The sequence below is a fragment of the Anarrhichthys ocellatus genome, unplaced genomic scaffold, assembly GCF_004355925.1.
Source record: "Anarrhichthys ocellatus isolate YVR2014 unplaced genomic scaffold, GSC_Weel_1.0 scaffold27, whole genome shotgun sequence".
In the NCBI taxonomy this organism is placed as follows: Eukaryota; Metazoa; Chordata; class Actinopteri; order Perciformes; family Anarhichadidae; genus Anarrhichthys; species Anarrhichthys ocellatus.
The window spans coordinates 1363545-1379599 of NW_022280057.1; the positions used below are offsets into that span (position 1 = coordinate 1363545).

General features: G+C 41.2%; 1 protein-coding gene across 1 annotated transcript in view; it reads left to right on the top strand.

Moving 5' to 3' along the window:
* The window catches only part of diaph2 (diaphanous-related formin 2), a 375865-nt gene that overhangs the window by 147374 nt on the left and 212436 nt on the right, over positions 1-16055 (top strand). The window contains exons 18-19 of the mRNA XM_031862465.1: positions 2131-2472; positions 6426-6540. Coding sequence (XP_031718325.1) covers positions 2131-2472; positions 6426-6540 — 457 coding nt within the window. The remainder of the gene's footprint in view (positions 1-2130; positions 2473-6425; positions 6541-16055) is intronic.

Consider the following 16055-nt stretch of genomic DNA (forward strand, 5'->3'; position numbering starts at 1 on the left):
ACACACGTATCCTGCCTGTTTAATGCAATTTTCACAAGTATACACGTCGTGATTGATTTCCTCTATCAGAGATGAGGTCGGGGCAAAGATTTAATCACAGAGCATTCAGAGTTGATTACCTGCCACGCTGACCTCCCAATTGAGTCTGGAAGACTATGAATCAAAATTGGATGGGTTATTTCATATTAGTCCGGTTTTCTACTACACACAGAGCTCCAGATGGGCTCTAAAGTAACATCAGCCGAATAGCATCAAGGAGCTGGCGAGAAACAAAATAGACATATTTCTATGAGTCTCTGTAGATAGACATGTTTGTGTAGTTTGTCTCACATGTTGCATTCATGTATTAGTCTATCTACATTACTTGTAATTGCTAGTTCAGACACAGACATGACATGGACATATACCGTACATACATGAGCTACTTACACTAGTTACAACGCAAAAACTTAGTCTGATATTGTCCCATAAGAATTCAGTATAAAACTGCGGTTATCATTCAAAATACACAATTATTATACACTTTACAACATATGGATCTCTTTTTTTTTTTTTATTAGATGTTTGGTTTGCTATCCGAGGACGAAGAAGCCAATTGCGATGGTGTTGGATTCCAAGGGTTCAGTGAAACACTGGGCTCTCTCACTGGGTAGATGAGAGAGAGAGAGAGAGAGACTCGGAGGGCCCCTCAGTATGGAAACAACTGCGATCTAATTTAGCAGCTAATTTGCTTCCATTCTCTCATATTAATCTTAAAAGAGGAAGCGGGGCACAGGGGGCTTGAGATTGACAGACATGTAATCATTGGATGTGGATTTTCACTAAAGGGCTCTGGGTGTTGTGAAAAAGAAGCTCCTTGCAGACCACCTTCTTAATTTTGGCCCTAATAAACAATCCACCAATGCCATTATGTAATGAAACACAACGTAATGTCTTTAAATATGAAGCCAATTACATTTTACGCACACAATCAAGTGACTGAGGCAAAAGCACATTGTGGGGAATTGGGTTTGGAAATGAGAAGTGAAAGTGGAAATGCTTTTTGGTAAGAGCCGGCGTCTAATCACCTTCAAAGATCAAACCCTGTTTTAATGCGGGTGTCTGTAATTGGTGTATTTGCATAACTTTTTTCCTCTAAAACACTTTCTCTATTGGCCATTATCCCTGACTACCTGTGTGCGTTGTTTGTGTGATAGTGCAGACGTGTCAAAGGACTGAAAGACTTTGTCTTATCAGTCTGGGGTCCAATTACATCCCTGTCTGCTGTTTAATAACCTGCCATTGTGAGGACTCATGATGAACACTTGATGGGAAAGCAACATTCTTATCTATTGTAAATTAAAACAGTATTTGGTCACAGGTGTTTCTCCAACAGCTTTAGATTTACATACATAGAGAGATTAATGTACACAGCCAATTCACAACTCTCCATATAAAGCGGCATTTTGTTACAATATAATTCCAGTAGTGCTGTCATAGACCCAGATAAACTGGTTGTGTTTATATGTGTAAATATGAATTGTGGCTCTAATAAGCAACTATAATCAAGCTGCAGCACTTCTGCATTTTTGTGGCTATATGATTAATAATCACGTCTGCTGACATTGACGACAAAATTGCGCATTTTGTGACACAAACTAGGAGATATAGCAACTTACTCAAAAAAAATATGAAACAGTTACTCTGTCATAAGCTGCACAGGCCCGGATCTCATACTGTATATACTATACACAACCATTATGTCAAGACCCATGACTCATATGTATATATATATAAGTTAACTTGGCAACATACAGAAACATGGTTGGTAAACTTGTGATCATGATCTCTTTGGTTGGTAAAGACATGAAAACAGGACACGGCCTCCTCATGTGGTTTGAAGCAAAACTCCCACAGAACCTAGTAATCCTTGTTATTGACTCATACTCACAGTCAAAGCCCGTGGCCAGTTACTAAGATACCGAAATGCAAGCAGTAAAACTTTTTTCACACCACAGAAATGCTTCCTCACTGGCACAAAACAAAACAAAATATGGCTATTGGTGACATCATATCAATGTTGAGATTACACCAAAGGGAGCATCACTTGATTTGTAGGCCATCATTAACATTTCTACTCTCTATTTACAGATAGCTGCGGGCCCAACTGCACCTGGAGCACCGCCCTTACCGGGGGGTGCAGCAGGTCCTCCTCCACCACCTCCTCCCCCACCTCTACCCGGTGGCTGTCCTCCCCCTCCTCTCCCTGGTCACGCTGGCATTCCACCACCACCTCCACCACCTCCTCCTCCTGGTGGAGGACCTCCACCTCCCCCACCACCCCCTGGGTGCGGGCCCCCACCTCCTCCGCCTTTCTTTGGGGGCCCGGGTGGTCCTCCACCACCTCCACCGGTCATCAAACTGCCTTATGGACTGGAGCCCAAGAAGATCTACAAGCCTGACACCGTGATGAAGAGGGTGAACTGGATCAAGGTATGGTAACCTGAGCAAATATTCTCATGCGCACCGATAATATTGGTGATTTCCCATGCAAACATTTAGCACTGGCTTTACAGGATTCTTCAAGTAAACCTACATGATAAGTAGATGTGATGTTGAGGATTGGAACCAAAAGGAGCTCAATTCAAATGCACTCTAGCAATGCAATCTAGTCAAGCAACCGTTCAGCCAAAGGCTAAACCTGTTTCACATTCAGCACCCATTTCAAAAGATTCTACAGTAAATAATTTTCATGACTCAAATATCCTTCGATTTGCACAATTACTATAATTGAATGAAGACTGGGCTGTGTAAGGTTCCATCACATTTGAATACAGTTTCAATAGGACACTATCTTGTGTGGGGGCTCTATTTTACCGTAGATAATGTATCCGTTGCCTTGAGAGTTCTTCGCACTAATTTGATGGTTATTTGCCGACGCTTGTGTGACCTTGCGTCTTTGTCTTCAATTACTGACAGTAACCAAAACATCAGACTAGTTCTTCTGACATCATGATGGTACTGCACATTATGTTTTATGGTTTTAGTGGAATCAGGCTTTACACTGGAAAGACATTTTAAAAGTGACTTTTCAATGTGTTGAAGGCCATTGCGCAGTAGTTATCTCATCATGATTTTCAATATTTTTTCTAAAGAACAAGTTAACAAATGGGGAATATTTTGGTTTTATTATTTATTCAACAAGAAGCCACCAAATGACATATAAATGAGAGAAATAAATGTGGAAATACAAGTCGACGTTCACCATTGCATTGCAGGCAGCATGTTACAGGTGGCATTTCTGTCACCTCAAGGACTCTTTGAAATGCCATGTATGCAAATGCTTCTCTGTGTGTGGGCGTTTGTGTTACGAGAGGTAAAATTATGAATGGCATCATACAGCAGTATGAAATATCAACCAGAAAAAACAGTCAATATCAGTAAGAAAAACAACAATTTCGTTTTTTTCGTACCAGGTGGGGCTGATGTTTTTTTGTGATATTTTAAACATTATTAGTACTTTTTTGTGCATTATCTTCTTGGTTTTGCACATATGGTTAGTGTGCATGAGGTGACGTGCAAATGCCCATTGTCTGGGAAGTGTATGGAGGTTAATATGCAGGTGCATTGACCTTGCCTCCGCAGGAATTGTAGTTTGGTGATGCAAATTAAATTCATAACCACCTGAGGAAAAACAATCTGTGTCTCTTGTGTCGATTAAGTGGGACAAGAGTCGTCTGTCTTCTCTGTGTGCAGCAGATGGAAGTATGGGAGTGCCAGGAGCAACTATGATTTGGTTGTATAAAGAAGGAAGGGGGATGAAAAGATACTTGTTATTTTTCGCACCTACATACCCTATTTTATCTCTACCCCGTACATGTTGGACCAGAGTATGAATCACAGAGATTTGATAAAAAGAGGACCAAAAGTTTTGTGGTTACAAATTGATTTGGGGGTAGGCCTAATAAAAAAAACATCTGTGACTAATCCTTTATATTGTAGCTTCTACTGAAAGTGACGTACGTGCTTTATTTACCTTGGATTCAGGGCTTTTCTCGATGGAGCTGAAATGTGTCCAGAAAGTCTTTTGGTTCTCAGTGGTGAAGCAATATAGACGCTTTCCAGCACTATGTAAAGGCAGCAACAAGGTCTCCACCGTTTGTGTGGTCTCAGTAACATGCTGAATCAAGTCAAAAGACGATGAGGCATTGGATCCCACAGGATGGTCAAAATGGACAAGCTTATGGATGACATTTTTTTTTTTTTGCCTTTGCAGCTGCCCTGTTGATAAAACTTATCGCCAAAGAGTCTTTCTTCTGCAGTTCAGAGTCTGCAGATATCTTCTTTCAAGCCGGTGATGTCTCTTTCTTGCCGTCTGTAGCAACAGGCAATCCTTGCACGCCATGGCTTTGTCAGCTTGTGCAATGATCCTGTTCCCTTGTTAGAAAGGTGACACTCACGTTGAAGACCACAACTGATATGAGCGTGATGGTATCAGGATTTAGCAGGATGAAGCTAATGGCATTTCTTGGTTTCTTGTCTGGCAGTTGTTGTTTTTCCAGTAAGGCAAATACAGGCGGAAAATACAGCAGGCAAAACATATTTCTTGCTCTGATAATTAAATAAATCTGTAACCGTGCTTAACGGCATGATAATAAACTTATTATTAGACTTATTCTGTTGAATCTCTGAGTAATTAGCTGGCCCTTGAACGAGTTGAGTAAGGTCAAATGTAGAGGTGAATATATATTTATTTAGTGCTTCTTTTTATGTTATTTTACCTTATTCACAGTTCATACTAAAATCACTAATTAATCACCCATTTAGCAGCATGTTTTAATTCCGTTCTTGTTTTCCCACCTACACTGTTCCCTGTATTGCTCGTCACCAGCATTTCATGTTGGATGTGGAAATCACCTCGCTGGATTTTGTTTTCCACTCGTTGTAGTTGAGAGACAGCTTATACATAGAAGGATGTAGATTATAGCGACACACAACTGTAAATAAAGTAGATTGAGAACAGCTTTATATTACATATTTTGTAGCAAGTCTGTAATTCAGTATTTACTTGACTGAAGGATGCGCACATGATTTCCAATGCCCTTGTACCTGAGTGAATGGCAAATACAAGTCTTCAATAACTGAATACAAATATACCTTTTACGTATTTTGAATTTAATAATTTTGTGTCCGGCCTTTTACAGTTTTGTAGACCAGAAACATATTATAATGTATTTTAAATATATAAGGGAATTACTGCTGACTTTAACGATTGGGACTAGCTGTGGCTAGATATGCTGCATTAATAATAATCATTATTGTTATTATATATATATTATATAATCATATATAGTAGTAGTAGTCGTAGGATTAATGGTGGTGGTAATGTTTGAATGTAAAATCTGAAACATCACATTATTGAATGTTTTGCTACATCACACTATAGTGTTTCACCACTTCATCTGAATTAGGCTCTTACAGCCTAATTGAAAGATCGACTAATTTACACATGCCCTTTATGACTTGAGTGGGTGGTATGAGAGAACATATGTGGACGGAGGTCATCTACACTCAACACCAACACCAGCTCATGTTGAAAGTTGCATAAGCCTCCCATTAGCGCACCTATTATAGCACTGTAGGATTCTGCATCATTGCTCGACAACATTTTCACATGGACTTGGGAATGATTGCCCAGCTTCAGCGGGAACTCTTCCCGTCTGTAATTACTGTGGTTTTATGGAGGTTAACGGCAACAGTGCAGCAGGCCAACAGCTAGTCAAGGCCCTTGTTAAGAGCTCTCACCGTAGCACTAAACACGATGTACAGCAGATTGTAGTGTCACACACATTATTAGCTCCAGTAGTAATAACTGCAGCATGTCAGATGGGTTTGTTTACGTCTGAATATTTCTGTGCGCTCCTACTCTCGTCCGGTGTGGAGGGAATGAAAGATCGGGGGTGTGAAGGGATCCCTGTGGCCTGCTACCACCTCGCTGTGTGTGTGTGTGTGTGTGTGTGTAGGTGCTCTGCTTAGAGGCTTTGCTGTCTAGGTAGGAGGAGTGTATAAACAGATTTGCTGATGTTTTGTGCTGCAAACTGAAATTCACATACTTCATTCATTTCAGGGAGGTCATCAAGTGCTTTGATGTGAATAAATCAGTCAGGGTCTATCCACACGTTATCATTTTGACGCGGTCATACCCCTGCGATTTGTCCTCCCACGTAAGAGTGTCTTTAACCCTGCAGGCTCCTCTTTTGGTCCTTTTTGTTTGTTGTGCTTGCTACGGATGCACACGAAAGGACATGTGTGCGTCCACACAGAAAAAGAAAAAAAAAAAAAACGCACACAAACCCCATCTCAAGTGAGAAGAACTTTTTGAGTGGCAGGTTGGTGGAATGGCGGTCTCTGATTGTGGTGATAATGGAATCCTTGTGTCATTGCAGATAGTGCCTCAGGAAATGGCAGAGAATTGCTTCTGGATCAAAGTCAAAGAAGAGAAGTTTGAGAATCCTGACCTATTTGCTCAGCTCTCCCTCTGCTTCTCCTCGCAGAGCAAAGGTAAGGAGGCGTCATCTCTCTTCACTCTTTCCTTAATTAATCTACACACATGCTTCATTTAGCCTCTCGGGCAAGAGATGCCAAGCCACTTTCATCTTCTGACACTTTAGGAAGCCATTTTTTCTCTCTGAAATGGTAATTATCTTTAAACCAAGCACTTTTCCCACTGCATTTAAAACCATCTATTCATGCTCTCAAGTCAAACATCTGAGCCAATTACCCATCCTGATGCTTTTGCTGCAGTGTTTTTTTATGTTTTTGTGTCTTTGAGAAAGATAGAATGCGATGTCGCTGCACATTGAATGTGTTCTTTGTTGGAGTAGATTCAGATCAGTGTTCTTGTGTGTGCACGTGGACATGCACAAACTTGAACTGGTACTCATATGTGTGAACCGAGGGAAGTTATGCTTGGTTTGCTTCTTGCCTTTTCCAGTCCAGTAGGCCAATCTACCATCGGGGAAGATGGGAGGCTTTTTGTGAAGGAAGCTCTGGGAGTTTTCTTGTCCCGGCCAGTTTGTTTCTCAGATACACAACCAGGCTACCTAACTTGCTGATGAACAACAAAGGCAGTACAGAGCAAGTTTGTTTTTGCATGGAAAAGACGGTGTGTGTGAAGGCACTTGATGTATTCCTCCCATGGCAATTTGAGTGTTTTCCACTTCTTTGACAGTGTGTGTACATGTGTATAGCACACCCCTCTAATTCTGGCAGCAGTAGGAGGGGAGAAGTCAGAGCCCTGTCAAGCGCAGAACAGTCAAATCTGAGCTCTGTCAGGGTGTGTGGACATAACTATACAGAATCCACCAACTTTTCCCATATCCCCGCCGTCTGTTTGGACACCAGTCAAGCCCGCCAGCAGCTTCTTTCTCCGTCTTTCTCACAGCCTCCAGGTCTACAAACTAGACTTGACTCTTTTTTGTTCTGTGAAATAAATAGCATTTCTGCCTCAGCTGCCGCAAAGTGATTTTCCGGAATAATACAGATGGAAGTAGACTTTGGGTTGTTGCGAGGCTTAATGAAGTTGCAGGGATGAGCCTCTCTTCTCTCCCCGGAGGATATCTGCGAGACATTTTATATTTCAACATGTGTCGTTTCTGAAGTGACTGAGTCAGACCTTCATGAAACCTTTGCAATACCTAATTAATTGTTTTACTTTTTGCTCTTCTATTCGATTTTGTTATTGAGGGGAAATGCATTTAATATTCATAGTTGGTTAAGCAGCAAAGCAGCATGTTTGCAGAGCACACCTGCTATAAAAATACATTTTGAAATAGATTCTTAAGATTAAATACAACTTTCCATTCGGAGGTCCACAGACACATGACTTTAATTCAGCTTTAAATGTCCTCTTAGACTCTTTATTAAATTCACTTTCTCACCCACTGGGCTTTTTAAAAAAAAAAAAAAGGCACTATAGATAGTCCGTGTTCCCGTTGGCAGGGTAGGAATTCATGATCCAGCATTTCCCCTGGGAGTTACCTTTGCTGGATCCCTATCAATTACCCCTGCAGCGACTTCACTGAATCAGCTCTTTTTCCCTCTATTGTTAAAAGAGAACATGATTTGCTCATGAATGAAAAATGCTGTTTAATGTTTGATATCCCCCCCCCCCCCCCCGTCAGCGAAGTTGAAAGCCGATGAGTAGGCCTTTGATGTAGATGGCACTGTAAAAAAAAAGGTGCTAGATGGAATCTTCCCAAAATGAGATAGTTCATTTGTTTTTCCTCTTTCCTCTGTTACATGATTCATGCAGTATCGTCTTTCAAATGGATGCCATCTGAGGATGTGCAACAATAAGTGTGCTTGAACATGAAACGCTTTGTCAGAAAGATCCCCGCTTTATTTCCGTTTTGAATCTGACCTATTTGGGAAGTGAGTATTCCTTCATCTCAAGTCAAATTGGTTAACTGGTATTGGATGTAGTTTAAAGCGGTTTCGGAGGATCAGGTGGAGAGACGGAGTCTTGCAAGATTAATTCCTGAGGTCTTGTACTCTCATTGTAACCTCTTATTGTGGCCACGGACCATAAATTCTTTCTGCTGATTTGACAAACGTGTCACTTCTGAAAACCGACTTCATTTGTCTGCGGTATTGCCCCTGTTTTTTAATAACACACACACACACACACACACACACACACACACACACACACACACACACACTCACATACCTTCAGTACACGTTTGTTGTTGTATTTTACTACGCTGCCTTGTGGTACTTTCATCTTTGCCACATCTTCGTCGTGGATATTTATAAGTAAAGCACACTTCGGGGGACTAGTGTATCGTGAAAGATGAGGCAAGCAGGTGTAAATGCCTTCCCTGCAGAGCAGCCCTCAGAAATTGGTGAAAGAGGCGTCTGTTAACTCCACGTTCCTTGGGATTCTTGCTTGTTACTTGCATTGTTGAAGAACAACACTTTAGCAGTAAAAGAAAAAAAAGAAAAAAAGAATCACTTTAACAGCCCCCAATTTTCAGATGCTTATTACACTCAGAGGCCTCTAAAACAACCGAGAATGCAAGACTGTCATCTCCCCTGCTGCTTTTATGAGTCCCACTGTTTAATGAGTTTTTCCAAGAAAAGGAAATGATAGTCAGGAGGGATTTCAACCTCTGCTTCAATCTTCTAAAAAGTTACTTTTTTTCTTTTGTAATTTACAATGTGATGGTTCTTTGGCCCGTTCAATTCAACACATATGTCAGTTATTAGGTCTGAAGGCCGCAGATTAAGGTATAATGGGGACATCAATGTGGAACTCACTTCGGGTCAGCACAGGCAACCACGTGTTTAAAAAAAAATAAAATAACGAATTAAACTTGCAATCTAAATCACTGTCCATTGTAGCCGCTTGTTTGTAGCCAACGGTAATACAGCTCTGCAGAATGAAATAGGAATTTACAAGAAGCGGTTTAATTATTTTCACATATATACAATAAGTAATTATGTTGCTGTGCTGATATATCAACACAGCCACTGTGATTCATCCTTCCAGTTTAAGCTAATAAAACTCTGTTGCAGTAAAAATTACAATAAAGCTTTTTGTTAATTTACAGAGCAACTCGGTGATAAATCTTGTTTTTGAGCTTGAACGTGGTTCTATAGCCTCTATGCAGTGAGCATTAATCCTCTTTGTAATTGTATTACTCTCTGTATTCCTTTGCTGCATCCTGTTCTCGCGTGGGGAAATATAGCAGCCTTCTCCTGTGAGATGAAAATGTGTTGCACTTAAAGCTCCACCTCAGTCGCTGATGTCAAGGCAGGTATTCCACCTTTGGCACCATCAAGTGCTTTGTGATCGGAAAATTGTTACCACCCACACATAGAGCTGAGCGATCTGTTATCAAAGACACACATCTCTATCTGCTCTCCCTCACCACCATGGGTTTTCCCATTTTTTGAACTTATATACGGGACATTAAATAGACCCTATATATCAACGTGGCGACGTCATCGAGTTATTTCATTTCCATAAAAACAGTTTTTACCCTTTTGCTTTCTTTTCTTTGTCCTTTCTCCTCTTCTCTGCCTTCGCTTGACTGTATCGGCTTATTTCTTTTTTCTTTATGCTCTTCTCCATTGACTTGGCGCTCCCTTTTTCTTCTTTTACCCTCATCTCCCCTCAGTGCGCTTTATCAATCAGTGGGTTGTGCCTTTGTATGGCTCTTGGGATCAAATCAGATTCACTTCGGGATTGAATGTGTGTAGCCATGGCCTGCTGCATTTGAAAGGCAATTCATTCAGCTGGAACTTTGCAGTTCAATTTGAAACAAGATTGATGTTGGCAAACTTCACACCCCCTTTCTTCCAAAATGTTTCCTCCATTGCACGCACCAATTGCTGATGGACAAAGGGCATATGCCACTTTGTAATGGCGATGTCTAGGCTTCTCAGCAGAAACAACACCGTGAAAGAAGGGAGGTAACTCACCAACAACTGAAATCCCTGAGTATACTGTATGTTTCGCTATAGAATAACCTAGACAATAATTTGTGAATATTAAACCTCTACAAATGATTATGCTATGAGGTGCATGCATCTATTTCGGGGTTGCAGTCATGTTGTAAACATGAATATATTATAGAATCTTTAAGGTTTCATCAAGGGGGTTGTTGGTACACTTCATGGTTTGAAAGTCAATGACAGCCATACTTCTGCAGGGAGAGACAGAGGCCTAATGAAGATGTATGTGCACTCTGAAGGAGGAATCAGAGGATGCATGCCACCCCTGCGAGCAGGGTCATTGGGACTTTCTTTCCCAGCATGCCTCCGTGTTAATGATGGCGAGGCAACTAATGAACATGCGAATAAGGCCGGAGGGGACGGGGAAACGTGTTACCAAACCAAACAGCACCTTTTGGAAATCAATTTCAAAACCGCTTGAGAGAAAGAAAGGAAAAGAGAGGCATCAAATAATGTTGTAGTGAATATCAAGGGAGTTCTTTGCCTGGAGAAGTTTAAGCAGATTTTTGCACACCATGTTTTACTGACGTCTAAATTACAACATGTGCAGTTTGTAACAGTTTGATTTGAACTTTAAGCCATTTATTTTATTTTGTTACTTCACCATCATGTTCTGTAAAAAATAAAAAAAGATATCATACTTGTGCTTGTAAAGGTCAGCCCTGGACAGGTATCTTGGTTAAAACCTTACTACATGTGATGGCTGCAGTCACCCAACCCCTCATCACATGGGATTCAAATCCCTCAGGAGTTCTCCTCACTCTTGACACCCATTTTCCTTTACCTCTGTCCCTACAACTCCACACACACACATCCTCTTCCCACTGAGCCAATGTGCTGTGCACACCAGCATATTCTCAATCCTTGCTACAAAGCTCCAGCAGCAGGGCGGTAATGACCCTGCCACAATGGCAGTAATGATGGAATCAGTGGGGGGTTTAGCTGGCTCTCTGACTCTCCCTAATAAGTCCCCTAATAACTCTGTTAACATCAGGGCTGACCCGGCCACCGGATCAAACACACTCACGCATGGTCAGCCACCCCACATGACACTCGGCAACCTCTCAGCCAGGCAAGAAAACTGTTGCCGACCAGCACACACTGTGCTCTGGGGCCCTGCGGTGTATGTTCAATACGAGTCTATGGATACAAGTTTTGGCTCACGGAACACAGTAGCAATTGTAGACACTATAAGTGTCACTCAAAATATTTTAATCCTATTAAGCTGTATTCATTCGCTAACAATACGTCTTGTTGATAGAAACCTTTGTAAAGCTTGTTGCTCTTGAAAAACACACACTGTCCCCAGACTGCTGTTGGAGCTCTGCCTTCTCAGATAGTCACAATGTAATAAAGGCTTTTGTCTAATGAGTTTAAGCTTAACTCAAGACACTGCAGCCCACTGTGGACTAGTCTAGCCTTGTATTAATAGCCTGTGTACAACGATAAGCTTTTGATACGTTCTATGTCAAAGTGTTGGGGAGTCAGGCTCGATGGTTTGCCATGTTTCCCTGGAGAGCAGGGCTGTTTGTTACGGATGCTGTTAATTGAGAGGATGGTGCTTTCGCCAAGGCAGCTTCCTCTGCGTCTTTATCCTCGGCTTCTCTTCTCCTGCCATCGCTCCCTTTCTCTTCTCTTATCTCCTTTTCCTCTGCTTGCTTCTGGAATCATCTCTTTGGACGTGCGAATGTCCATCTGGTGTCAGGGCCAGCAGCCTAGTTACAAAAAAAAAAAAAAAACACTCTCTCTCTCAGGCTCATTGTTTAACAGCTGCAGTGTCCCACAAACAAGATCACAATTGGCATTTTTACCACATGCTCATTTTCTAAACTGTCATCAGTGTCTGTGAGTGGAGAGATGTTTCCCTTCGGTGAATTGTTTAGAATGACCCGAGACCTTTCCTCACACCAGCAAATCATGCATTCCGGATTAAATGCCCGTTATTACTTTGAAGCAAACCAAAGCGGATATTATCACATTTTGGAGAAGAAAGGCCTCAAATGGTACCATTTCCCTCATTTTAGAAGATAGGGCATTCATTGCTGGCACAGGCTGGAGACATTTGTCTCACTAAAACACAAAACAGCCTGATGTTCATTACTGTCTGTTTGGGGCAATCAGCCCACTGTGAATATCTCAGGGTCAGCCCTTTTCCTTGCTCATCCCAGCACATTTTTAATATATCACATATGAATGGAAATTAGTCTCTTAAATATTAATGACATGTAATTGGTTTGTTGTAGGAGACTATATTACGTGCGTGTGCATCTGTGTCTGTGAGAGGGAGGGAGGGAGAGCGATTTCCTCTCATTTTTACTTCATATTGCCTTGCTGTGATATCCCACTGATTTTAATCTTCTCTTCTCAGATGAGAGCCATTCTGGCTATCACGGTGCACTTTAACTTTAGCCCTCTGAATATTAGCTTCCTTTGATACCTGCTGCTTGCAGCCTTCCCAGTGTACACCCTGCTAACTTTAATGCGCCTTCGTGTACACTGTAATGTTCGTCAAAATCTGTCTCTTCAAAAATAAATATCCCCTGTGCATCTAAATATTTTATTTCTTTTTCCCGCTCGCTGGAAAACCTCATCTAACACGTTTGGGACATATCAATCTTTCTATGTTGTCTTTTTTTAATCTAATTCTCCACTGGCCCTCAGAATATATTGCGTTTCACTTTGTCGATGTAACTTATCGACAATATATCGAAGGGATCCCATTGATTTATCCTTTTTATTTTTATTTTCTGCATCTCCATCTGTCTGGAGCTGTTCTGTATACTCAGAGAGCCCATACAGCGAGCAGCATGTTCGTTCACACACTGAATACCGATAAGTCTGGAACAAGGACACTGGGACAAAAAAGGCTGGGAAGTGACTCAAACAGAAGCGCACTGAGCATCCAAGAGAAGTTCTCGTCCTGAATGTATTAGTTCAAAACATAATTAAATAATAAAATTGAATTGAATTGAATAATTAATTTTGATCGTTAAATGTTAAACCTCTATTTATTGGGGGGTTTTGCTAATTGTGTTTGTGCTTTCGCATCAAGACCTGGATCATATTCCCTCACCATTTCCATTACATGGCATTTACCAGAATTACCATATGTGTTATGTCATGCATAATAACAACCATCCTCCCCCCCCCCCCCCCACCACCCCATACAATATGAAACTGTAACAGTGTCTATTATACTCAAGTGATGCTTGGTTTTAAAAACAAAAGGAAAGATGTGTTCAGTTTGTGTGTGTTTTGCGAGGTGTGTGCATTCGTTGTTTATGTCCCCGTGTAGTATGTATTTAGTGTCTGCGAGCGTGCCTAATTGAGTGATAGGATGCTTATTAACAATGGGACTCGCGTTTAAAAGGAGGACAATGTCAGCGCTGTCACTGGAGCTTTTCACATGGAAAAGCCCCAGCGGAGCTTCATTAACTTACCCCCATGATCCCAGACAGCAGAGTAGGGAGTGCATATCTAATCCAGCTCCGAGTACGAGAGCAGTGGGTTTCTTTTACTTGACGTGTGACGGTTCACTGTTCACCGTGTGGATATGTACAGGATTGGCTGTTTTGAATGAGTAACTATTCGAGAAAATGGTTGAAATGCACATATTTGTCAATATTTATCATGAGAAATGTGAAAAGCCTTTTCTATTGCTCTGATTTCTTCATACATTTCTATAGGGGCTGAGTGTTTCAGTGACACTCAACATTCTATTAGCAACTGATACAGCTCTGTTTTCACTCTTCTTGCCAGGTATTAATTTGAGGGGCGGATAGCTCTTCTTCGACTCAAGCAATGGTTAGCTTTTTTTTATTTTTCTCTCATAGGCCTGCAGACACATTTGCTTTTCAAGCTGTTACAACTCAATCACCTGCTGTATTTCTTAAAGTCCTCTTAAATAAGATTGAACACAAACTCCGACGGCCACGCAGTTGACATAATTCATCAGTTGTAATTGCAAATGTTTTACTATCTCAGTTTTAAACGTCTAACTCCGACCTCTCCAAATATGCGAAGCATCCGGTTCCATGTCGACTCACAATTTCCATACCGATTTAAAAAAAAAAAAAAAAAAAAAAGTGCACACAAGCCCCGTCGCTCCGCAGGCTAACACAATGCCTGACAGTGCACAGCGGCCCGCTGAGTTTGTTACATGGCATTAAGTTTAATTTGTCTTTGGTGGAATTGGTTTGTGACTACAAGTGGGCCAGGGGGTGATACTCGACAGCCAGTCTGGCTGGAAAGGGACAGAGAGGAGACAGAGGAACAGTGGGGGGGGAGAGAGAACAACCTCGATGGCACATGCAGGATGGGTAAACAATCAGAGCCCTGCGTGCTCAAGATGCTGCCTCCTTGAATATAAACAATCATGACTTCTCATGCCACAGCGAGGTAAATTACTGCACAGACAGAAAAGGTTGCGATGAGGCAAAGGGAGAGTGAGGTAGGCAGAGCAGCCTGATTACAGTCTGCTATCCTCAGTCACCTAAAGGAAAAAAAAAGGAGAAAAAGCAACACAACAAAAACACTTAACGGAAATTGTTAAAGTTGGGATACTCAATTGTATAACGTTATGAATTTTGTAGCTGTTTGAGTCTGATTTGGTAGATTTTGATTTATTGATGTTTTTTTGTATAAAGTGCATGAAGATAAAACATTCAAAAAGCTAATAAAACATAACAATAGGCTCTGGTGATTTTGAGACAGCTAATTTAGCAATATGTGTCTTCCTCTTGTATGATTTGTTTGTCCTGAATATTTCATTACTGAAGCAGCTTTTCACCAGAGGTCTAAGTGCCATTTGCCATTTTGGGTGTCATTGTTCTTTAACAATATCGTATTTCTACCTGCAAACAATCAAACGGAGGTTTGAGCTGTGCATCAATTCCATTTCAACATATAGAAACTCAAATCGCCTCAATAGAGAAAGGAAGGATTCAGTCCAAAAACGTACGAGGGAATTAATGTTGAGTTTCCCCATTCTGCTCACTTCCCCCTCCGCCTTTCTTTACTCTTCACCATCTTTACCTCCCTGTCATCTCCCTTGAACTTTAAGTCAGTATCTTCCCCTCTTTTTTTTCCGCTGCAGCATCCACAGCATGCATATTTTACATCTGTCTGTATTCCTTTGTCCTCCTGAATGTTTGTCTCTTGTTCTGTTTACCCTCTTGGTATCAGCTTTTAAAGCTTTTTTTCTTCACTTATTCTTCCAATTTCCTGACTTCCGTCTCTCTTAAACAGAGAAGGATGGTAAAAAAATAACTTTTCAAAGCTCCTGATAATGAATTCACTCATCTAACAAGCATGTATGGTTATTTTTGAACAGCTTTATTTTTATTTTCCATATGTTATACTTCCCTTTTGTCTGTCTTCTTGCAGCCTCTGAAGAAGATGAATGGTGAAATGATCATTTAAAAGTTGACGTGTTAAATCGAGAGAACAAGGCATACGGATACTGTTTTGTGCAGGAGAAATGATAGATAAATGGATGTGTGTTATTTATTGTTGCACTGCAGACGCCTTCAGGGGGGGGGGGGGGGGGGGGGGGG